Source organism: Acanthaster planci, linkage group LG09, assembly GCF_054643075.1.
Source record: "Acanthaster planci isolate LZ-2023a linkage group LG09, COTS_SCS, whole genome shotgun sequence".
In the NCBI taxonomy this organism is placed as follows: domain Eukaryota; kingdom Metazoa; phylum Echinodermata; class Asteroidea; order Valvatida; family Acanthasteridae; genus Acanthaster; species Acanthaster planci.
The window spans coordinates 10,177,470-10,202,050 of NC_141785.1; the positions used below are offsets into that span (position 1 = coordinate 10,177,470).

The 24,581-nt window shown below is 41.4% G+C and overlaps 4 protein-coding genes across 10 annotated transcripts; 2 read left to right on the forward strand and 2 right to left on the reverse strand.

The window, feature by feature from the left end:
- Positions 1 to 688: 688 nt before the first annotated feature.
- On the forward strand, positions 689 to 10,257 carry LOC110980664 (uncharacterized). 2 transcript variants are annotated; one of them, XM_022237555.2, is made up of 11 exons: positions 689 to 979; positions 1,652 to 1,786; positions 2,880 to 2,981; positions 3,212 to 3,346; positions 3,918 to 4,028; positions 4,729 to 4,848; positions 5,403 to 5,588; positions 6,158 to 6,365; positions 7,066 to 7,331; positions 7,977 to 8,125; positions 9,031 to 10,257. In XM_022237555.2, the coding sequence occupies exons 1-11, from the start codon at positions 805 to 807 to the stop codon at positions 9,202 to 9,204; spliced, it is 1,761 nt and encodes a 586-aa protein (XP_022093247.2). In that variant the 5' UTR covers positions 689 to 804; the 3' UTR covers positions 9,205 to 10,257. The 2 variants fall into 2 exon arrangements, with proteins under 2 accessions (XP_022093247.2, XP_022093248.2); XM_022237556.2 differs by having other exon boundaries at positions 7,977 to 8,170; positions 9,031 to 9,164.
- On the reverse strand, positions 9,729 to 16,025 carry LOC110980666 (malate dehydrogenase, mitochondrial-like). Its single transcript, XM_022237557.2, has 8 exons — positions 15,811 to 16,025; positions 14,363 to 14,615; positions 13,807 to 13,916; positions 13,126 to 13,329; positions 12,437 to 12,535; positions 11,495 to 11,545; positions 11,122 to 11,223; positions 9,729 to 10,987 (listed from the first exon to the last, which is right to left on the reverse strand). Exons 1-8 carry the CDS (start codon positions 15,886 to 15,888, stop codon positions 10,859 to 10,861), a joined length of 1,026 nt encoding a protein of 341 aa, XP_022093249.1. The 5' UTR covers positions 15,889 to 16,025; the 3' UTR covers positions 9,729 to 10,858.
- Positions 16,026 to 16,103: 78 nt separating this feature from the next.
- On the forward strand, positions 16,104 to 21,853 carry LOC110980667 (serine/threonine/tyrosine-interacting-like protein 1). 2 transcript variants are annotated; one of them, XM_022237559.2, is made up of 8 exons: positions 16,104 to 16,207; positions 17,144 to 17,290; positions 17,711 to 17,772; positions 18,092 to 18,191; positions 18,616 to 18,898; positions 19,761 to 19,861; positions 20,424 to 20,536; positions 21,020 to 21,853. In XM_022237559.2, the coding sequence occupies exons 2-8, from the start codon at positions 17,185 to 17,187 to the stop codon at positions 21,149 to 21,151; spliced, it is 897 nt and encodes a 298-aa protein (XP_022093251.2). In that variant the 5' UTR covers positions 16,104 to 16,207; positions 17,144 to 17,184; the 3' UTR covers positions 21,152 to 21,853. The 2 variants fall into 2 exon arrangements, with proteins under 2 accessions (XP_022093251.2, XP_022093250.2); XM_022237558.2 differs by having other exon boundaries at positions 16,148 to 16,307.
- On the reverse strand, positions 21,644 to 24,561 carry LOC110980668 (alpha-ketoglutarate-dependent dioxygenase alkB homolog 4-like). 5 transcript variants are annotated; one of them, XM_087141739.1, is made up of 3 exons: positions 24,450 to 24,561; positions 23,316 to 23,558; positions 21,644 to 22,831 (listed from the first exon to the last, which is right to left on the reverse strand). In XM_087141739.1, exons 2-3 carry the CDS (start codon positions 23,469 to 23,471, stop codon positions 22,307 to 22,309), a joined length of 681 nt encoding a protein of 226 aa, XP_086997865.1. In that variant the 5' UTR covers positions 23,472 to 23,558; positions 24,450 to 24,561; the 3' UTR covers positions 21,644 to 22,306. The 5 variants fall into 5 exon arrangements, with proteins under 5 accessions (XP_086997865.1, XP_086997864.1, XP_086997863.1 ...); XM_087141738.1 differs by having other exon boundaries at positions 24,229 to 24,530; XM_087141737.1 differs by having other exon boundaries at positions 24,210 to 24,530.
- Positions 24,562 to 24,581: the final 20 nt, after the last annotated feature.

Sequence of the window (24,581 nt, forward strand, 5' to 3'; positions counted from 1 at the left end):
CGCACACTTTTTGGAGTAATGCAGAGCAAAAGGCACGTGTATATATACAATCCATACACTCCACAGAAAACAACTAAGGCATATCTGATATGTTTCTACTCGAACTGTTTGTCAATTTGATACCAAATAACAACACAATGATGTAATTATAGTATAAATATACTAAGACACGATTTGCCCGGGCACCGTGCAAAGAGCAGTGTTCCCTGCCATTTACGTTTTAAATCAGCCAAGGTAATAATGATACATTAATACACGTTTTGCCATTCCACACCATGGGCCTACATAATTACTGTGTGTCAAACACAATGAGCTACTGGGAAGAGAAATTCAATTAGAAAATATACATCCTCCACAAATGTCGTAGGAGATGCAGGAACATTCTTTTGCATCGCAAGACGTTTGGGCAGATGATTTTTGTTTGCCGAACTGAAATAGCGCACGTCGATTACTTGATCAATTAAAACATTCACGATAAACCTACTTGTAACATTACCATGATTAAAAAATTGTGCGCCTAATGATCACGCAACTTAATAGCCTCAAAGGAGGTCCCTAGGCCATTTGTATTAAACGAGGAAAGGTATTCTTTAGAAAAAGAGGGAAATACACTGTCTCAAAGATTTAAGAATGAGTGGTGAGGTGGAATTTTACACCCGTCTTCCATAGAACTTCTGAGCTCGAGGAGCAGATCGATCAATGAATGGGAGCCGGCACATATCCCGAATTCCTCATCGAGTGTAACAATTCATGCGCTGCAACTCAGCAAGAATGATTTGAAAAGAATGGGTCAGCCATGGTTTCATGTGCATTTCACAAAGCAACCTACCCCTCAACCTTTGCCTCTGTCCTAACAAAGTGATGGCTGACTGTGGTTCAAAGTACACTCAACTTACTCTGCGCCATGCTCTTGTCTCAACGATCTTACTTTTACGTCTCGGGATACTGGCAAACGCCAGTCCTGTGTCGATCGTAAAAGGTAGGTACAGTGAAATGTTTGTTCAAAGCGATGATGAACTATGTGCAGCAGAGAGGGTGTGGGCCTGCCTGGCCAACAATGTGAAGGCTACTTTGGAGGGAGAGAGTCACCGCCAAGGGTGCATATCCCAGAGGGATGTAGTTGTTTGTGACTCATTATCAGAGGGTAGGGGGTTCCAATTCAGCTGCTGGCTACGTGTTGTGACCTGGGGGCGGAAGTCACTTCACTCCTAGGCACTGGAAGTAGCTTAGGGACAACGTGTGATGGACTGCCATCTCATTCGGACTTTTAAGTTAGTAGTTCTATGCCAGTGAAGCTGGAGATAAACGCCGGTCTGATGAGCCCCCTTGGCTCGAGACAAACTTGCTTGCATGTCGTTTAAAGGTCATCCCACACCGTTCGTGCCAAGATATTCTTACATCCCACTTTTTATCAGTATTACTTCGGATATAAATGTACCTTTGTCCTGGATTGTTCAAATTATTTTTTTGACAATGGCCATTGCTAATTTTGTCACCGCTCCCAACCTGTTAATTACGATCTAAGCTACTTATCCACTTGCTTATACCAGCCAACGTATACTTCAAACACTGGAATGTAATACATAAAAAATGTCTGCATGTCAACACTCAGAATTTCAGCAGGAAGACCCGTTTTCCTCATTTTTCGCAGACAAAGGTAACAAGCGTTGCGGGGCGGGTGAGTTCGCTTGTGACGACGGTATGTGCATCGACGCCGACTTGGAATGCGACTGGTATTACGACTGCAACGACAGGAGCGATGAGGGTGACGATTGCCAATACACAGGTAGCCAAATCAAACAGTCCACACAATCTAAAGATGAGTACGATCATTGTACTTGATAATGACTGCTACAATTCTTTCACCAACTGGGATTTTATTACCACCACCCCTCGCCTCGATCTCACCTCCCCTCGCAAATCTTTCTGGCGTTAAATTCAGCCCACAGTCCGGCTTCCATCGTAAAGCTTAAGCTCGGGCTATTGCACCTTTCTGTGACACTTGAAATCTTTATTCCAATTTCAAAGATATATTTTCATTTACCCCTTCATTGATGAAAGAAAGTTGAAGTAAATGAAAACATTTATTTAAAATACTAGATAGAGTTCACAAAACCAACCAAAGTAATGTAGGTTTTGAAAGTCATTGCGTTTTGTCAATAGATAATGGAAAGACGACCACCCAAAATACTTCCTGACAAGTCTCTCAGTCCGAAATTCATTTTTATCCTAGCATGATGATGCACATCAGGAAACGAAATGATTTCCAAGCTGTGCTTTGAAAGGATAATCTAAGAGTCCCAGTGTCTGGACATTACTGAAAGCCACGGCTTTGGGGATTAGTTATGGTGAAGGTTAAGCTGCACATCATGGAGATTTCAAATAACCATCAATAGACAGTTTCAGTGATCATGGTAACTCCGTCAATGTTTATTGGCAGTGGTCCCCGTTAATGGCGGTAAGCATTGTGACAGCGCACAAAAACTAACACATTGCTTACCGCCATTCGAGGGGTCCGTAAGGATTGTCCAGTGAAACGTTAGTGGATAAGGAGAACTTCGGCTGTTCGGGCAATTTTATCCACACACCTGCGTGGTACAACACCGACACAAAAGCCGGCACAACGTTGGCACACCTCATGGGCCACGAACCGGCACAACGCCGACACACCGGTACCAAATCGCACAGCACGTGCAGGCCCGCAAAAGCCAACCGACTGAACGCATCATAACTCTAAACAGCATTAAACATCGAATAAAAATCTAAGCTGAAATCCTCGTAAGTAGTTTAAAAAGTCAGGCAGCGCTAAGAAATATCAAGTGACTACTGAACTCTCTGAGTACAGTTTAGCATTTGCTTCATGACGCCAAACTTTGTAGGATTCACCTGCGAAGACGGAGAAACCAAGGTGTCCGACTTGTGGCTCTGTGACGGTCAACCTGACTGCCTGGACGGATCAGATGAAAAGAAAGAGAACTGCCGTAAGTCTCCCCCTTGTCCCTTTTAATTTGCTCAACATTTTGGTCGTTTTTCTAGCGTTGAGTACTTTGTGTCACAAGTTTGGGATGATGAAACCACTGGTCCATCTTTGTGTTCACGTTGGCGTGCTTTTAGTTGTTGTCTTTTCAACAATCCAATGTCCCTACTGGGGGTCTTGAGTTAGCTTTTCAAACTCTATTACAAGAGTAACGTCCAAATCTTTATTTTTAAGCTCAAACAGACGAGTGCCTCACATTGATCTGTGACGACAGCACAAAGTGCATAGAAAGAGCAGAGATATGTGATGGCATCGAGGACTGTGTGGATGGGGCAGACGAGCGTCAAGCCAATTGCAACAGACTGGGGTGTAAGTAGGACAAATTTCGAAGTGGTGCCGAGGGCACACGATGCGCAGTTTACTTTTCCTTTTAACTTTTCTGTTGTCATTTCACAATTGTTTGATTTCCCCTGTTTTTAGCAATGAAATCACAGTGTACATGTTCATATTGAGGAATGTATAAGTATTCAATCCCAGTCAAAAAAGTTTGTGTTCTTTTTGTGAGTGCAGAAATGATATTCACATTAAAGCACACCAGTTATCAGAAAATACTGTGGGCTTTGAAGTAAGAATACTCTTTAGACTGAAATATAAATAGGTATTCAAATACTTTCATCCCATCCAAAGACTAGATATCTAAACAAAATTAATCATTGACAATTTATTCTATGGACCTTTAAATCAAGGACATAAACTTGTTTTGAGAAAGTTTATCTTAAAAGTTTTCTGCAAGGTAATAAGCATTTCAAGCTGCAAAGGTCATTTTTGGTTGTGCCCCCATCTTGCAATAGCAAACCCCTCCCACCAAAGTGCACCTCTTGTACAGTTCCAAGTCCTAAACTATCCAATTTTTATTTATGTTTTTCATCTTGGTTCGTAGCTTGTTTTCATTGCTTATCTGGCGAGGACTGCATCAAATGGTCCTGGGTGTGCGACAGCATGGCCGACTGCTATGACTGGTCAGATGAAACAGCCGACATCTGCGGAACAAGTCAGAAAAAAATGACGCTATATGATCAGTGTACCCACCTGACCTAGGCACTGACTAATGCAGCTTTGAATTTGGGTTGCTAAATTTATTTCTCAAAAGCCAAAGTGTCATCCAGATATGCCTCTTTAAATTCAAGTTGTGAACTGGGAACAGGTCCTTCAACTAGGGTAAACTTCATTTTCTTGGGAGATTTAACATATTACAGTCAGTAGGCGTTCAGATGGAGTGTATGCACATATAGCCTTGGCTGGCCCATAGATTTTTCTTTTAGTGTGTGGCAGTTAGAACCAGTGGCTGGCAAAGTGTAACCAGCTATCAATGCAAAAACAGAAGGAATATGCATGTTGTGGAGAAAAAACGAGAGCTTTCGACCAGGCATAACATTTGTGCATATTAAGGCACTCAAGACGAATCTATAAATTCTGAGGAATGAGGCCGCATTTGGGGGCTTCTTATATGCTTTTAGGAGGGGAAATTAAATACACCAAACAAATCATCTTTCTGTCATTATTTTTAAAAGACATTAGGCTCCTTTCTTGGGAGACAGTGGTCCCCACTGTCCCCCTCCTGAATCTTCCCCTTGAGCACAAGAAAAAGAAACCAAAAGATTTGAAAATGACCTTTGCTTGTCTACCCCATTAGGCTAACCTTCCTCCAACATTTAACATTTGCATGTGGTCATATTTCTTGGTTGACACAGTTGAGGACCGCTGTTGGAAAGGAGCATTTCCCTGCCAGCACCAGGACTTCTGTGTGCCCCAGGGTTGGCGATGCGACGATGATAATGATTGTGGGGACGGGTCAGACGAAACAGACTGTGGTTAGAAGTCTGGCTTATTTCTGTAGTGATCTGACAATAAATGCTATCAGGAACCATTTGTACCCCAGAAAAGTATCTGTTATGCTAGGTGCTTGGATTGTTGTCTCTCTTGCGGAATAAAGCTTGAAATACCACTTTGCTATTCCGCACTCTGGGATTTTTCATGCAGGAATATAATTTCAGATAATCATAATTAAGGAACAAACTTTAATGGACTTAAAATGATTCTTGGGCTTTCCTTCTTCAATGTATTTGTACTCAAGTTGGGAACTAACACTCTTTCTGCTCTAAATTAAAACATTGTGCTCAAGGTAAAGTTACACAAGTGAAAAAATTAAACTTTTGAGAGACACTTTTCCCCCTGAGAAATTCCTATGCTTTTAGTTACAAATTCCCCACAATTATAAAAATCATATTCTCAAAGCTGGATTTCCCTCTGATGTATAACAGTGTCTCTAGGATTTCTTGCAAACAGTTTCTTTCACCTCAAGGCACCTTCACATATCTCTCTGCAAACTCTGCTCAGCCATAACATGACTACATTCCTGTCACAGATGTGGAGTCCATCTGGAGCCCCATCTACGGCTGGAGTTTATGGAGTGAGTGGTCGGCCTGCAACACAGACTGTGGACCAGGCGAGCGACAGCGCTACCGAGAGTGCCACGAGCTGAGCACTGCATGCACTGGGAAAGATGTTCAGGTCGAGGGCTGTCAGTTGAAAGAGTGTATCCAAGAAAAGGGTGAGATTTGCATGTTCACCTTGCAAATGTGAGGCTGGTTGGCACTTGATTCTTCGGTTGGAGGTGGCATGGACAAATTTAACATTTTTAAAACCTCATCAATCAATTACACGTACCTGTTATGTGTTGGTGATAGACAACTCTTGTTCATAACCTGCAATCAAATTGATGGAATTCTGGGTTTTGCCCTTAAAATTTGCACCAGTATTAAAGCAGTCGGTGGAGGGATCCAGCTTCACCCAAGTAGCTTGCAATTTTTTTCATAAGTTTTGGGATAGCAATGAGGATACAATGCTGACAGAGTTACTGGACTGAAGGTATTGAAAGCGCAGTATTCAAAGCTTTTACAGTCGATTTTCATTGAACTCTACCCCTTCATATTTAGATTCAGTCCAGTTAGAAAACGTAAATACGGAAACTACCCCTATTTCTTTCCCAAACGTACCAAAAATCTTGGAAACCAAAGTTCTCACTTTTAGGTGTGGGGACCGATACATGATTCTATGTTTATTACACTTCTTTATCTTCTGCTGCCATTTCAACCTTTCCCCGTCTGGCCTGCACTGTAGACACTGGATGTGGAACAAGGAGATTGCCATCATTCCAGATATTCGAAAAGCGCATTGTGGGTGGCATCGAGGCAGTGGCTGGTTCCTGGCCCTGGCAAGCCCAGCTCATCCACAGGTTCAAGAGCGGAAGGCAGGTGGCTATCTGTGGCGGGACGCTGGTGAGGGAGAACATTGTCGTTTCGGCTGCCCACTGCTTCATGAAATCAATGCAAGTCCGCTCTAACTTTGCTTTCTTGGTGTGATCAATAATTTAATGCAAGCCCACTCTTCTGTTACTTAATAGTTCGTATGATCAGTGTTACCCAGTGATCAGTATGCCAGCCAATGGGCCAATCCTTTCATGTATTGCTCTATAGTCTAGAAGTTCCAATAACGGCAGCAGCACTGTCCTAGCTATTGTTCTGTAATACCAACGGTGGCTATTTTCTACTGTAGAAGGCATAATGTTTCTGTCATTTGGCCTTAACAATGTACTTGGAGCTTTCTGTTGTGCATGTATATTGACCACATGACCAGATTCAATCACAGGAATTAGACATACTAACCACAGCTGTTTACTTACAGGCTCTACATAAGAATGCAGTATTCAAGCAGTAGAAAAATCCAATGTTGTTTCTCTGGGCATGACCTGCGGCCCCCTTAAAATGGTGGAAAGCATTGTGCAGTGTTGTAGTCGAGACCAGACACAAGACCAGATACAAGACCAGACACAAGACCAGACTGAGTGGTGAAAACAAAGTTAGGGTTGTAAGGAAGTTGAGTACCAATTGCACAAATCTACTGGAAGTCTGACTGAATGACATGTAGATTAAAAGGAATGAAAAGAGAGGAAAAAGTGCAAATTATTTTACAAACAAAGGTCAAAAACCAAATCAATTCCATGTCTTTTTTCCCTTGTATCACTTTAGGAATGATGTAACAACTTGGAGGGTCCACCTCGGCAAGCACACTATTGACCTCCACCTGTCCAAGGGCGAGCAGGAGGCCAAAATCAAACACATCATCAAGCACAAGGGCTTTAACACCAAGACAATGCGCAACGACCTGGCTGTCTTGGTCCTGGACAGATCCCTGTCGCTGGACAGTGAGCAGGTCAACGTGGCCTGCCTGGACAAGGAGTTGGACATGGCCAACAAGATCCACTGCCTTGTGACAGGATGGGGATTGACGGAAAGTAAGAATAGATGTGATTTATTACTAGGGTTGTAATGGTACATCATAATTTGAAAATCTGTGTGGGATACTTAGCTTCACATACACTAAGTCTCAAACAATTCAGAGCATTTCAGGCTCACGAATGACATACCTGCAACTTGTAGATTTGCAATACAAATGCACTTCCAAAATGATTTAAAAAAATCAGCAGCCGCAACTGTTTCAGAGAGGAGCAAAAATTTGAAAAACGTGAATGTTAAGTACATGCACGGAATGTGGAAGCCTCATGAAACTGACACTTGTATATCAAACAGTTGCTATAACTTCTGTGACTTTTAATCCACTCTGAGTGTCTGCATACATGCAAAACCCGTGCAAGATCTCGCTTGTAACCACCTGTCTTTCTTTTCGCTGATTGGGGGTGCACTTCAGCTCGGGGAGGATTTTATAGCACTATTTGCGTAGTATATGTGTATATCATGATCTAAGTACATGTATTAAGAAATATGTAGTTCCTCTGTGTACTTCTTGACATATGCTTAAAGTTTGATTTTCAAGATGCCAACATGAGGAATTTGCACCATTTTTGAGAAATGCTTTTAATTTGAACCCAAACAGTTCAGAAATTGCCTGTCTGTTCTCATTTTCATGATTTCATGTACAGTGGGAGGGCGGCAAGCCAGGAAGCTTCAGCAGGCCTGGGTGCCAATACTACACCAGAGCCAGTGTAACCACAAGGATGTCTACAACGGGATAATAGCTAGCAGCATGATATGCGCAGGCTATTTGGCTGGCGGAATTGATGCTTGTCAAGTAAGCAGTCATTTTGAGACTGCCACCGTTGGTGTGGCTTTATAGGTATAATCCGTCATTTGTCATTTGTGTATTGTTGTTTTGTTTGAGGCAAAAAAGTGCTCAAAATGTAAAGAGCACCTAACAACTACCCCGATGAAGTTTTACTTCAGGGAAGACTGTATATTCTGGGAAAAAATGACATTCTAGGACCTTGATTTCAAATCCAAAGTTACCGAGTCATGTTTTCAATGATGCTCGAATTTAGCATCCTGAAAAGGCTCTCACTCAGCCAACTGTAGCTACATGATGTTGCGCACTGAACCAACAAATTAAATACATGTAACCACTTGTGCACTTTGCCAAAATAACAATGTACTGCTAATGCAGGAAGTCGTGGGTTCGAGTCCCACCCGAGTACGTTTGTGGATTGTTTTCATGAGTCTTCGGGGGCAAACACCGAGTATACAATGTTATAAACAAGCCGGGTAGGGAAACAAAGAAAAAAAGAAATCCAAAATTAATCAACTGCTAATGGCAATTTTCCAAACTTGTGTCTTTAGGCTTGTCATTAAATATGGCCTTTTTCTATTTTTCTTCAAAATGGCAAGAATAATTTCCAATGGAGTTTAGTCTCATGAGTATGCTTTTCAACAGTGATTTTGTCAGTCACTTTTTGATGGTTGCAATGAAGGACTGTACCTTTTAAAGCCTTACAATTCCCGACCAAACTGTTTAAGAACTGAAGCACTGTGGCCTGACAGAAAAATCAAACTTTCGTTTTTGCGGTTAAGGTCTCATGGATAAATGTAACCGAGAGAAGGGCTACAAACTCAAAATTCAGACACCTTCCTGGAGGTTTCTAAGCAAACTGTTTAAAATACTGAAAATGTCTTTTATGGTGTCTTGGATCGTTTCTTTTTCAGGGGGATTCAGGTGGTCCATTGATGTGTGAGCTGTCCGACGGCCGCTGGCACCTTGTTGGGATCACCAGCTGGGGGCGAGGGTGCGCCATGGCCAACAATCCTGGGGTATACACCAAAGTGGCACACTATGCGCAGTGGATTGAAGGCAAAATAAAGGAACATGGATCTCCTTAACCAAACTAAAACTAAAGGGATTAAAAGATGCTGTTTAAACCTTATGAAACTCAACAAATTGGGGGGTATTAGCCAGGGTTTGTATAACATGTGATTACGATTTTCCCTAATCATGTTGCATTTTCACAGACCAATTATAAACTTGTCAATTATATTGCATTCCTGAGTGGTACGGTACTCACATGCATGTCAGATTCTTAAATCTGGTAAATATGCACCTTGTACATACATGTGTATATGACCGGCACATGAGCATAGAATCACCTTTGCTTCTGTGGCTAAAACTGAGGCTTCTGGCTGTGACTGGAATAATACGGAAGCCTGTGGAAGCCAATTACAATGTACATGTACATGTACGTAGTCACTTTCCAGGGGCAAGTGTGTTGTAAGCCTGTTGATTTGGACGTTGCAAGAACTGTGGTTGATGAAATAGTCTGTGCACAGTACATGATAAACAAATGCTTCAAATATGCTTCTATTTAAAATATCAAATCACGAATAATTTGTTTTTTTAACTTGTGATGTACATGCCTTCAACTGGGTCATTTTATTGTCAAATAAATTATCAGTATCTCAATATGGCTAATCAGTACAAACGAAAGCACATCATACTGAACTCTAAAGCAATATGTAATATTTAAGGTAGGAAAAACAGGCTTTATGTTGGTAGAATCGTGGTTACTCATGAAGTATTTAATCAATGCAATGACGCTGTATTGAAATCACACACACTGCCAGAAAGTAATTTTTTCTGTGTACTTCCTGTCTATATCACTCCCAATATTACTGTCGGCCATTTCTACAGTGCTATCAGATTTGAAAATAGAATATTGGATCATCTGCTTCAAAAAACATGCTGCTTCATGTCTGATAATAAATACTTGCAAATGAACACTCCTAAAATATCAAATCCTAAAACTGTAGTAATATCACACCGTAAAAAACAAGTTTGGTATGTTATACAAGGGAAGGAAATGTACTGCCGTATTGATACACTTTCAGCAGTTTGGCTAATATTGAGCAATAAAATTTGGCATTCCATTCAAGAACTGATTTGACTATTCAGGTTAAAATGTGCCTTTTTCCATAAAAATGATGTTTGAAGAAGCATATTTGACCATAAAGAAAATGCATCAATACAGAATACCTACTGAGCATGTTTGTGTTTGTGTCTACAGAGCAGTCACAATGGATTTATCTTTCACCTGTTTTGCACAACCTCAAAGCAATTCCAAAATTCACACATTCTGGAAGGATTTGGAAGGGTTGTAAATGCCACGGTTTATTCACAAGATTAATTAAAATAAATGGTATTGATCAAAATTGCCCTCAACAATTATGGTTCCCCCAATTTGCTGCATACAGTTTTCGGTATATGACCAGATATCCCTTGTGCAGGTCAAAGAGGTAAAGGATTCAGTGATAAGTTTAAGATGAGAAGTGCACTGGCCTTTCAGAATGTCAACACATATCCCAAATGCGATAAAAGGAAGGAATCCAGTGTTTTCCCATATATGGGACTTGGTCTCCTTGGCTGCTAAAGTCACTAAAGAATTCTCCCACATCAGTGACCCAGTTTGTTAAAGTGCCTTTCAAGGCGATTATGATGCATGGGACTTATCTGTTGAAGTGATGCTTTTGGCACAGGTGCACTTTAGTTGTTCTTCACAAATTCTTCACCCTTGGCGATGTTGGCCTTGAGTTCTCCCATAGCGTCTGCCAGCAGTTTTGTCTCGTAGTCGGAGAGTGAGCCAAAACCGAGATTCTTCTCTAGACCACTTTGCTGCCAAAACATCAAAAAAACAAAACACTTTTATAGTGTAATTCTTCTGACCTGATGTGTACCAACATTTTACCTGTTCCAACAAAACTAAAAAACACAGACTACAGGAATTTCTAGAAGGTTGTAGACTTTACCCCAAGCAAAACCGGGTTGGCAAAGTAGCTAGCCTCAGTGACGTCTGACTTGACAAAGGCGCACTCCACGATTGCTGTCTTCCCGTTGAGAGCTTCCATAACCTGCAAAGGAGTGTTTGATTCTTGACTTGAGAACAAAAATTCTGAAGCTGTTCAAAAGGAGGCTGGCATGATATTCAAGGGATAACAAGCAGGGTCCATGCAATGTTTTTGAAAAGTGGAAAAGGATCACAACATGCTCTCGAATATAAAGTATGTCCAACTCGGATACTTAAGAACGTGTCTAATGCAAGATGTTTTTTACTTCAAAGGTATCCAACAGAGTAAGTGCAGAAATTCAGACAAGTTAAAAAAACAATCAAAAGTGACTTACTGCACTGGCAAACCTGGCAGCAGCCATTGCCATGGACAGTGTCGCCGAACCCTGTTAATGATGCAAAATGATCAAGACAACAGCATATTAATTAAAAACCCAAACAAAATTAATTTTCTGCACAAGGCCAATAGGATGCTGTGTAAAGTTGTGAAAACTAGTACAACTGAAGGGCAAACTCGTGCTCATTTCACTGGTCCACGGATGCTTCTAATATGTAGATTTGGGGATCAGTGCGTATGTGTGAAGGAAGGGTGAGGGGTTTGCTCAAAAAGTGAACCGTGCTTCTTCCCAGACAATTCATTACACTCTGAACTCCACAACAGGTCTAACCAATATTTTTTTCAGCTAAGAGGGAGCCAGTAAAGAAATACTGATCAGTATTTTACATGTATAAGATCTAATTAAGTTAGGCTGAATACAATCAAGCATCTCCAAAGTTCTGGATGAAACGGGGCAAGATTTTATGTCAGAAGGGTACTGCCAACCCCTCTTTTTCCCCTTTTATAAATCATATTGATGAGCAAAGAACTTATCAGGAGCAGTAGTTGAACCTGTGACTTCCAGAACACCATGCCAGAGCTCCACCAACTGAGCTTTCCAGCCCTATATCAGTGCTTCTTCCCATTTGTTGACATCTTTGGTGGATTTTTATAATTACTATGTGAGTACCTAGACAAGTTTCCCAATAGAGTACATGTATTTGATCCAACAAGAGGCCATTACCAAAGTGACACCACACCCATGCCATATCCTTTAACTTGAGGCATATGTATTTGGCAAATCAAAACACTATTCTTGGTAAAAAATGCATTTAATATGCACATATCACCTGCATACAAGCAACATACTACTACAATAATGGCTTCTGGACATATGACTTCCTTCACAATTTTTTTTGTCACAAAATTCACAGATTGTTATGAATTCCTCAATACTTACGGCTCCTGCTTTTGCGTTGACAACTTCTGTTCCTGCGTTCTGAATACGATCAGTTAGTTTTACCAGCTCGTCTTCAGTGAAGCTTACTTTGGGCTGTGTCTGGATATGAAATTGCACAAAGTGATGTCAACGTATCCACAAGATCACAATACCCCCTGAGGAGTTTTTCTCACACCCACTTTACCCCGATACAATGGACATTTCCCCTAAACCCACCAAAGGGAACACCATGCTCCCAACCAACTTCACGTCCTCTGTTCTGGAACCAAATTTGAACATTATTTCTTTCTGTCCATGTAATAATTGTGAAAAGTTTACTCATCCTGCATATGTTACATTTTGGTAGGTTTAGATGGGTACCTAAAAGCACGACTATCTGTGGGCAAAGCTCATACGCATTTTAACTGCCTGCAAAATGATCCATGCCTGACAAATTTGAAATTACTTCCGCAATTCACTTCAATGCTGATGGAAACAATTTCCAACTTGAAAAGCACTATCCCATCCAGCTTGAATCACCCCTTCACAAGGAAAGAGGAGACATGGTGGGAATGGTTTCATCTGAGCATCTGACGCACACGTGAACCTTCAAACAGATAAGGTAAGAGTGCTCAGTGAGTCCTTCATGTCCAAAACACTGTAACTGGCAAAGGGGTTGCTCCTGCATAGAATGGATGGCTTCCAGTTACCTGAGACAGCAGTGGGATGATAGTGATCCCCGAGTGCCCTCCAATGACCGGCACCGAGGTGGCAGTGACGTCCAGGCCCTTCAGCTCAGAGACGAATGTGTTGGATCGGACGATGTCCAGGGTGGTGACGCCAAATATGCGGGCCGGATCATATACTCCGGCTTTCTTGTAGATCTCAGAGCAGATGGGAACTGTCGAATTGACCTGAGTTGTCACACAATTTATGCATACACAAGATGGAAAGAAACGCACTTTGCTTAAGGTCCACTGCTGGAAAATGACTGATTGGTGCTGTCCAGCTAACCTTGTTGATGTAATAGATGGTGACAGTTTAGAGTACTAACATACATTTTCTGTGCTAAAGCTTAAATTTCAGTCGAAGTTAAGGGTTCACAAAATGAGTGAGTGGGGCATCAGGTTGGAGTAAAGATTTTAAATCCGTACCAAACTCCATTTTACCAGGAAATTTTTTTCTGGGATTTTCCTCTCACCTCTATACCGTATTTCTTCTCATTTTCGTGACTGCAGGTTTTCGTCAGAATTGTGCGTTTGAAAAAAATCCTTGGTTTCATTACAGACACAAAACTTTGCTCACGTTTTTTCCGCTTTATAAACATTGTATGCTTCCCTCAAATGGTACTCAACTTATTTCAAAAAATTGTTGTTAATTGTTTGCCTTACCGGGTTGGTGATGATCCCCATGATAGCCTTTGGGCAATACTTGGCTGCTGCTTCAGTCAGAGTAGCAACGATTGAGGCATTTGTGTTGAACAGGTCGTCTCTGGTCATTCCTACAGAAGCAGAGGGCAACGAAATAGGCAAATCTTCATGTGAAAATATCATAATACAAACAACAGAAAACGTCAGAATGAGAGTAATAGTTTTTCTCATGTTAATTCTATGACCGTGACTTTATCCACTTGGCACAGAAACTAGAAATGGCACTTGGCACAAGTCATGCTGATCATGCATTTGCAATAAATAGTCTTTGAATGCATGACAGGCATGTGGTTGATCCTGCTTGAAAAACGTCCCACTAGCTTGTCTCCTCTTTGCTGGCAAGGGGCCCTTCTAGTCAGAGCAGATTCACGGGCTCACAACTTTCTACACTTTGAGCATGCTGCAAAGGAAAGAGACTACATCTTGATCTCTGAAGTGGATTCTTGTGCCCATTCTAAACTTTCTAGACAGCATTCTAAACTTTAGTAATGCCCAGTAACTTTACCAAACAGCTTACCAGGCTTCCTGGGCATGCCAGCAGGGATGAGCACCAACTGGCTTCCCTCCAGGCACTGCTGTAGTTGTTCCATTCCCTGGTAACCAGTAACCTTGGCTGGAGTTTCAATATGGCTGAGGTCTGCAGCCACACCAGGTGTGTTGACGACATCGTAAAGTGCAAGGTTGCTCACCATTGGGTTCATCTTCAGCAGGAGGGACAATGGCTGGCCAATCCCACCAGCTGCACCCAGAACTGCTATTTTTTGCTCATTCTAGAGGAAAGAAAAAATGCATATTAAATGCAAACACAAGAGTTCCGCTTCCATTTTGCACTAATGCTGCAAAGGATGTTTAGTGGAATGTGTCCAATTTGATGATACTTGCAAAATGTATTTCTGGGCTGTTCATACTGGGATATCATATCATTCTAACCCCCAAAACAACAAAGTTACAACAATCATTCAAGAATAACAGGACTGGAGACAGGCTCCTGGACCGAAAACGAAAATAAAAACTTGCGTGTGCATTACATCATGTACTTGTAGCCACTCTTTCTGTTTTCAAATATTTGCTTCTGAAGGATTCTTTATTCCAGGACCTGAAAATATCGCCAACATAACTGGGAAGTTTTAAATCCATGTTAAGTTTAACCCTCTATAAAGTTCAGATGATCTTTAGGGCCCATAACCCTGCCACAGATACAGCTATGCAGCTAATTTAAAAGGACTGTCATGACTGTGTAGGGAAATTTTTGCTGTTTCTGCTGGTACAAGCTTTCTTCCATTTTTCCTTCAGAATGCATAAGTAATTGCTCTAAAAACAATTGTGTGTGATGCTGAAAAGTGACAACAGAACATGACCCCCTGAAAAAGTAAAAATTATCATTGTAAACTGACTTAACTCTTTAACGCATGAAGCAATGAAAATAATTTTAGCACCCTTGTAACTGTCCTGTTAACATGTCATACATGGTTGAAACTTAGCTTTGCAATATATCACAGTGGGAAGAGCTCCATAAACAGACACCAGAAGTTATTCCCTACAGTGACCTAGTAAGTAGTAGGCCTAGTATTAGCCTTTAGAAAATAAAAACATGTCCAGAAAAGTTCATTTTAGGAAGGATAAAACCAAGTCGCTTACTTCGAAAACACAGTTTTTCAGACCAGTTTCACAAGGTTTGTGCATGGGGAGTCAACATGGTCAAGTGGAACTCTTTCTGCCAAAGCAGTTACAAAATTTGTTGTGAATTTTGATTGTAAAATAGGCCTTCATGATGTATATTATTATTTGCAACAGTTTTGAATCTTCCACTTTCAGTTTTAAAACTGACAGCCTGACTCAACTCCATAGTAACAAGTTACATGTAGGCCTATGGATACCTAGAACACGCTGTCCAGTCATAATGCCACTTGCAGTTCAGTTCCACAGCGCCAGCACGCTGCGCGCGGCGAGGACCGGTCAACCTACCTGAGCAGACAGCGACAGCAATCGTTTGGCTTGGGCTGGCGTTCCCACCCTCCTCAGAAGAACACAAGATCTCAACATTTTCACTGCAATCTGAGAACAATCTATACTACAAAACCTCGCAATCGCATACAAAGGTGTGAATTCGAAATATATAGCGCAACTTCAATGAAACGCAATTTTCAGCTGCCAAAACCGGCGAAGGGATGGAGAGGAAAGGTCGTGTCGTGGGTCACAGCGCAATCGCAATGCGCGTGCATAGAGGTTATTCCCACAATGCAGTGTTGCTGGAACTCCTTAGTAACTAACGCGGAAGTTTACAAGTCGTGTTTGCATTATGTGCGGCATATGTCATGTGCACGTATGTGAAAAGAACAGACGAATCGTAAGACTTGTGACTGTGAGCAATTTTTCTTGTTTTCCGGATAGAAATTATTGAAACTTTTCTCAAATGCTTCTGTGAATTTTCCACCGTAACGTCAAGTGTTTCTCTAAAAAAGGTGATAGTTTCCACTTCAAAAAATTCAATTTTACGTTTAGCTTGTCATAACTCGCGTACAGTCTGTGCACTTATTATAGCCTAGGTCAAGGTAGTGTCTATGGAGGCAAATAATATTGTATTTTTCGAATACTTGTTTCCTTTTTGTCTTTGAGGTGATCTTGGAGAGGATATCATAAGAAACGTTTCGATATAAAGTTAGATTCCATTGGCGTTATCGGACTATGCAAAGCAAAGAAAAACTGATTTGAAGCAGCACCTATTAGTGTTGCAGCACCTGCAACAGTAGGCCTAGGGCCGGGGCCTATATCCCGTTTGAGGAGTTAGTTTGTAGTATTTGGAAGAAGATGAAGGGATGTCTTGAGATGTTAGCTTTGGGTTTTTTGTCCCAGAAGAGCAAACCATGATTATTTTGTACACAAAACGAGTAGGCCTAAAATTCGTATTTTCATAAAATATGCTCGATCGCCTGAATGTTCTCTGCAATTTGTTGATTCTGCATGAATTTCCTACTTCCCTTTTGTGAAACAGTCTTTAACAACCATGAAAGGCGATTTGGACTAAGATCGACTGATTGGGCAAAGATTGAGTGATCTCACATATCAACCAATTGTGCCCAACATTGACATAGTTTACTAATGAAATGCCAATGGCAACAGTGACATTCACAAGTTTATCATGCATGAAAGAAGGCTGTTGGCCTGCATTTATGCCACAGAAATACACCCAGTGTTGTCTTTGAAAATCAATGGACGAGCTAGAGAGCATAGGGGATGGGTTGGTTATCCAGTATTGTACATGTACATCAATTAATTCTTACTTGTGATTATCCAACAGATTTGAACCCTCATCCCTTGTTCCAAGTAACCACCAGCACCATGGCTGGTCGAATTGTAATGTGCGAGCCAACAGAGCTATACAACATCCTTCAGCAGGCTACATCCTATCCATGCCTCAGTGATGCCAATTACCTCTTGCTACTAGGTAAGGTCGCATGGCATGAGCAGGACAGTGCCAGACGTAGTTTCATCATAAACTCAACAAACAGTGTATCTGAAATTTGTGAACGAGTATTGGTGGGCTATCAATCGCTGGATCTTCTGATGTGGTGCTTGTTAGGCCCACGTTTTACAATGAAACCACCGAAGTAAAAATCAACCTCACTGTTCACAAAGGATAATTTACAACAAATTGGGCTTAAAAGACGGGAATGCATGACTTGTGTCTTTTTGTACCGGTATGTTTTAGATCAAGGTTGATTAGACTTCTTTTCTTGGTTTGAGGCATTCACATACTACCGGCACTTCACTTGACATTACTTCCTTGCAGATGAAACAAGTCACCGTATTATATTCAAATTCTTTTTCAGAAGTGCTATTTCTCCCAAATGTTTTCAAATTGCAGATGCCCGGCAAACAAATGAGTACAATGAGAGTCATATCATCACATCCAAGAAAGCACCTCGGGTAATCGGCTGACTTGTCTTTAATTTTGTCCTCCATCATTTTTGATTTAATCTCAGTTCTAATCATGCTGAACTGTATTACATTTTACACAAATACTGGTGTGTTTGTGTTTATTGGAATGGAAGTGAGTCTTTTGGCTGTCTCTTTGTGCTTGTGTAATGTCCTCTTAAACATTTTATTCTTTGCTTTTCAAATGTGTATATTTTATTAATATCAGAACTTTCAAAATTGACAACCACTCTGCCAAGAAATTTGTTTCACTAGGCTAAAGTCTCTGACGTCAAATTTTAACTTTTTGCTCTTTTTGTTGTTATTACAGTCAGCCTCAGGAGAATTCCTTGTTCCGTATGATGGTGAGCTGGAATGCAAAATGCATGTTGTGGTTCTAGACAGCAAAACGCGAAGCCTGAAAGATCAAGGTACTTTTGTTTTTAAAATGCCAGTTGGTATTTCAAAAGGCGAGTTCACTCAACTTCAAGAACAAAACGTGTTTGAAGCCGCTTGTGGCCAAGCAGACAGGGCAGAATTCATGCACACGTATTGCTAATCAAGTATAACCATGGGCATGCTTTACTTTGGGTATGCGCTACATGAACGTTGAACTGGCTTTTTCTGAGACTTCTGCAGCTATATTGGTGTCCCTTTTACCAATACAGTTGAAGCAGTCATTTTCTTCAGGTCTTTGTTAAAATGCAGCATTGTGCACATTATCATTGATTTGTGTACATTTTCTCATAAGTATGTACTTCGTCTCACAAACTTCTTTTCTGCTTCTGACCACTTTAATATTGGAAGTGCAGTAAAAACTTTTTTAAAGATAAATTTATCTTGTTTTCCATTCAGAACCTGCAATTGCATGCGCCCAAGTCATGTCAGAGATGGGCAGCCGCAATCCTGTCAAGGTCCTCCGGGGTGGCTACGAGGAGTTCTCGGCCCTTTACCCATTCCTGCGAACACAGAAGATCATCTATATGCCCAGGGAGCTGGACCAGCTCCAGCCCTACCCTGTGGAGGTGCTGCCCGGCAGGCTGTACCTGGGGAACTGTCAGCAGGCCTGCCGGACGTCCGTCAGGAAAGACCTGAAAATCAAGGCAGTAGTGTACCTGTCAGCAGAGCCTACAGAACTGTAAGGAAAATGCAAGGCCTTTTATTCTTGTTTCTTTTACCGTGTTAGGTATTTTGTTTAACGTCTTGTGGTCATGAGTTTGTTTTGGTGTAGAACTCAGTATGGAAGTCCTGATGACTTAAAACTATAAAGAACAAGGACAATTTCATGAAATAGAAGTAGGCTGTCCAAAGTTCCAGGCTAAAAGGCAACTGCAACAGTAGATGGAACTGTCTCTACCAGCCAGTTAACGTAGCCTAGTTTCATGGCTCTGCTAACCACAAATTCCATGCTCATTTTCAGCATTTTATGCTAAAAGCGCGCTATCACTAAAATTCTTCGACAACCAAATAAGCATAGAATCCTTGGTTACAGGATTTGCACGTGTATATAAATGATATAACCCAAATTTCCCTGCTAATCTGAGAAATATGCTAACCCTAAGTGCATAATTTTATGGTGTAGTTCGTGGTGATATTTTTGCTAATGGTGAGCAGAGCCTCATGGCCAATCAGGCCCTGATCAGTGGTCACTTTGGGTACTTTTATTTATAGCAGACTTTTGCTAGTCTTTCAATTTTTGTTGCCTATCTACATCTTGTCTGTCACCCTTTCCTGCAATAAAACTGGAAGGTTTATAGATCAGTTCCATGAATTGACCTTCCAGGAAGTGGCTTGTTGGCAACTGGCCAAGTACCATATAGAAAAGGTATCGTTTCATGGCATTGCCAAAATGTTGCACACTTTGAGCAGGTCAGTCTATCAAGAAACACCAGCAAACATTTCTAAGATTATTTACAACTAAAGTTGTGGGATTTTTTACTGAAAAGATTACTAAAAATGTAGGGTTGTTTAGTGGTAAATCCTTTGTCTTTGTTTTTTAGAGACGGTGCCCTGAGCAGTGATCAGCTGCTTCACATTCCAGTCACAGATGACGAGGATGGGGACCTAGACCCTCACTTGAACCCAGCATGCCAATATCTGGGTAAGGTAGCATTTTCTGCGGAAAGAACTGACTGTTACGAGTTCAGTATCCAGCCTGTCCCTGGTTTTGTTACATGTCAGTTCCTTTGCCTAGTATACAGTATTCCAATTCTGTGCCAAGAATGTCCTAAGTTCCACAATGATCCTGCTGATCCAGTGCAGGGCATATTCCGGATTCTGTCACACATCTCTCAGATGGGGTGTCCAGCATATCTCATTTTCTGTCACTATGTATAAACAAGCACCGCAGGCAAGAGGGATTTTGAAAAGAACGGCTAACATTTCCTGATGTATTTGCTACGTCAAATTTCTTTGACTGCCACACAGAATCACTGTTCAACAGACTTACATGTATGTGGTGACCAAAAAGGAACAAAGAAACTCACTACCATGTGTTGGAAGCCAGCAATAAAGGTTGTCAGGTTGCGTGACGTTGGCCCTTGACCCCACAGCTTGATTGTACTTACATGTTCTATTTTATGTGCAACCTTTCTTCTCAGCTGAGAAGTCGGGAATTATCACAAATGTTTAAGAGACATTTCTCTTTTATGTTTGCCACATAGGTGATGTGATAGGTTCCGAGCAGCCTGCCCTCGTATGCAGTGACCACGGTCTGAGCCGCAGTGTCTGTGTGGTGTTAGCCTTTCTCATGGTGTTCTACAAGTGGACACTGCAGGTGATTCAATCGATTCTCTTAACAGCAACTGGTCAAGTTTTAAGAGTCATTTTTAGGGAGGAAAGCTAATATACTCTAATTTTTTAACGTAAACAAAAATTTAAACATGCCCATATTATTATATGTATACAGATTTTGAGGAATTTTTACACAAAGCTTTTATTTATTGGATGGACAAATCCAATCACATTTTCACCACCCGGTACATGTTAGTAGTGGAAGCATTTTGCTAGCTATTGTAAGCAATAACAAAAAACGTGAAGGGTTACTTGACTGATACAGTGTCTGGCATGATGGTTCCATCTTTATTAGAAGCCTTCCTGAAGTTATGTGTCTGGGTACATCTTTTATCAGAGCCAATGCAAAAGTGTCGGGCTTGCACGTAGAACTCACCCTCAATCATCTCATTTTGGAAACAGCATTCTAAGTCTCGTAATTTTTTTTTAAATACAAAGTGTTCCCGTTGTCTCCCTCTCTATTCAGGAAGCCTACAAGCACCTTGCCTCTTGTAAAAGCAACATCCGTCCCCACCGCTCGTTTGTCCATCAGCTGTCCAAGTGGGAGAAGACTGTGTTTGGGGAGACCCTCACGGACATCAGTGAGCCAAACTTCTAAAAGTGCTGGAATTTCTGTATTTAAGTGATCAGATTCATCCTTAGTTTCCTCATCCTACGACAGGAATACGTGCAAAACTTTGAAGTTGATTCCTCATCTGGGATCCTGCTGACTGAAGGAACTATGGGCCCTGTTCCCGCCATGTCTGGATTCGGATAGTGATAGCTTTTCACAAATTTGAGTCTTTTCAAATGGTTGTCTTCAAAAGTTAACATTGGAAGGAGAAGCATCATTTGAGGAAGAGGGCAATTCAAACAAATGGAATCAAAGTTGTCAAACTTGAAGAAAAGAACCATTTCCCACCCCTGTGGGTTTACTATGGTTCTTGGTGGTAACCAGAGATACGTGCAGAGTAGCTTTAAACATTAGATCATTTCATTCTTCAGTGACACACAAGTCTCCCACTAGCAGTCATGACTGCTCAGAGGAATGCAAAAGCAAAACGCAAGCACAAGTGTATTCAGTTCTGAAATGTCACACATGTACCAGTACTTTAAATTTTCTCCAAAGCTTACACTGGTTGTGAATTGTTTATTTCATATTTCAGAAGTCAAGAACGGACTATTGTATAAAATCCTGTAGAATATTGTACATCTTTATTATAGTTGTGAGGTGTAATTCTTAAAAATGGTTGCAAACTTCCTGTTGTTCTCTTTGTAAATAAATATGGGTCCATTCCATTTTCACTCTTGTGGTAAATATCATCAGAGTCATTATCCGAGTTTTTAATTTCTATCTTAACTTTTACAAAGAAAAATTACAGAGATGGCATCCTAAGTGTATATGTGACCCACTCTGTGAAAATGAGTCTTAAGTTGCCACTTTTTGAGTACTCATTTGTATTGGAAAGGGTAAATTGAGTTCTTTTGATATATCACTCAGTTTGGCATCCTGATGAAAGTGGATACTCCACGGTGAAAAATGCTGTGGGTTCCTATTGATTTACACTGTGCAAAATTATTCTGAAGGACTTTTTACTCCAAAGTGGCTTTGGTGACTTAAGACTCATTTTCACACAGTGGGTCACACATGTATTTCTAAAAAAAATCCACCCTACAAAGATAATGTCCACCTCAATGAAATTTTATGCCAATTTCAGAGTTGTTTTTGATTATCCTTTTCACATGCTTAACACATACCAGTAAAAAGAGCTGTTCAAGGAACAATAGTACCTGCGTATGTTGCCGCTATGGACAATACCTCCCTCCCAATGTCCTCCTGTGCCCCTCCCACCAGAAATTCCTCCGTCAACTCCCTCAGGGTCATGGCAATGCGTCTGTCTGCAATGGCCCCCCTCTGTATCCCATGATTCCACTGGTACCTCGCGGGGCCAGACAAGATCAGCAGACTCCGTGGGTGCAAGGGAATCCTGACTGCAGTCCGAGCATCCTCGTTCCTTGGGGTGTGATGCCGAACAGGGGTCATGTCCAGATACGTTCCTGAGAGGAGGTTGATGGTGACCAGTCGCTCCCCCCACAGCCAGCTGTCATCCAGGTGAGGGTCAATGGCCGACCCTCTGTCGGGTCGGTAGTCCAGATTGCACAGTTCCACAGGAATGAAGTTATACAAACTATCAAGCTCATTCATTCGGTCAACGAAGGCCTTGATGAACGAGGGTAGGCCAGTGAACCCTGCCTTTTTGACTTTCCTCCGTTTAAAGTTTACTTTGGGTCCATAATCCTGCAGGAGATTACAAAGTGAAGATGAATAATGTAAAGAATAAGATCAATGTTATTTTTATTTCACCAAATACTTTCAAAAAGTCTCTTTGAAAAAGGCCACACTACCTTTCAACTCATCAGGATCTGGCTACTTGGATATGAATATGAACATATGTACATAAATACTTCTTGTGAACTCTTCAGTTTCTACACTGAACTCCGCAAAGATTCCTTGTAAAAATGGGCTTGGAGTTAGGATTAGTTATCTTTATATAAAAATAGGAATTCTTCATTTAGCTACCAAGTAACTGTAACCATTTCAGTTCTATGCCCTTTGCTAAATGTTCTACAATACTTCAAACATCTGCCAAATCCAAACAGGGTAAAAGGCTGAAACCAGGGTTATTTTTTTATTTCTTAAAAACTGGGTACAATTATTACACTACCATAAAGAAGAGACAAGGGGCATTTTCTTTGAGTTCAAATTCAATGGAACCCGAGACCTGTTTCATCCTCCCAGATTGAGATGGTTTCCACGGGGATACATCTATGGTCTTCACAGCCTCTGCCTCCTCCTCTTTGGAGATGAAATCTGGTATTACAGTAACACCCGGGAATTCTAATGTTCTCCCTGTGTGATCACAGGATGTGGCCCCCATGGTAGGAGGATTGGAGAAGTCTTCTATTCTTGTAGGTCCCCATGCTTTCTTACATCTCCAACAGTAGCAATACCATTCCCATGGCTCCTGTAGGTACGTGTACATTGAAAGCATAATTTTATTATTGTGCGAGAACAAATATGACAGCACTGACTAGCACAGAATACCCTCACAGAAGTGGGGGGCCTCGTTACCATGGAAAATCTTTCTCTGGCTCCATGCTTACACATGTACATTATCAGTACGACTTTGTTTTCAGGAGATGGTATTCAGACCTAGTACAATTTCAGACTTGATTTTCCTGTGATCCTCCACAGTGATGAAACACGAAAAAGAAGAAACATGCCAAAGTTTAATGTAGGATCTGAATTTAAAAAAATAATAATATTGCAATTGTTTAGAACGAGTAATGGATTCAAACCCACATCCTAATAGTAACTGGGAACAGCAAACAGATGTTAGTGCAATGTGTTCCTTCCTCCATGCTCTGACTACGACAACGAGAATGGCACATTATCCACAGTGGCCTACCCCCACTGTGGGGTTCGTCGTCCACCGTGGTCCCACCATCTTCTCTTGATCTATGGTCCCACAAACGTTTGTCATGTTCGTGGGAGTGCGGCGGAAGAGGAACCCCACAGCTCGAGGGTAACCGTGGCCACCGCGCGTCGTTACCATGCTGGTTAGACATGTTAGAACATGTGGATGCTGAATGCGTAGCCTAAGTAGGGAACATACATGTAGACCATGCATAGACCTACTTCTTCCACTCTTGAAAAATTCCTTGAAACGAGAGTTTCACGTTCACAAATTAAACATGTCCTTATGCCTTTACACGCACACGTTCCCTCAGATACTGCCATTTGTAGTTTCAGGACTGGGCGAAAAAGCCACAAATTCAACCTGCGTCGATCACCCAGACCATACGCAATACACACGATCTTTGGTCAATCCATGGAGGTAGGAAAACACTCTAACCGGTCATGTCGCGTCGACTCCGCGAGACCGCGACCCGGTACCCGCCGCCCCCTCGCCGGCGCGGCGGCCTCGATAACTAAGCGATCAAACGTATGTAGCCCAAATTTTAGGAGTGTAACGCTGAAGGTAAGG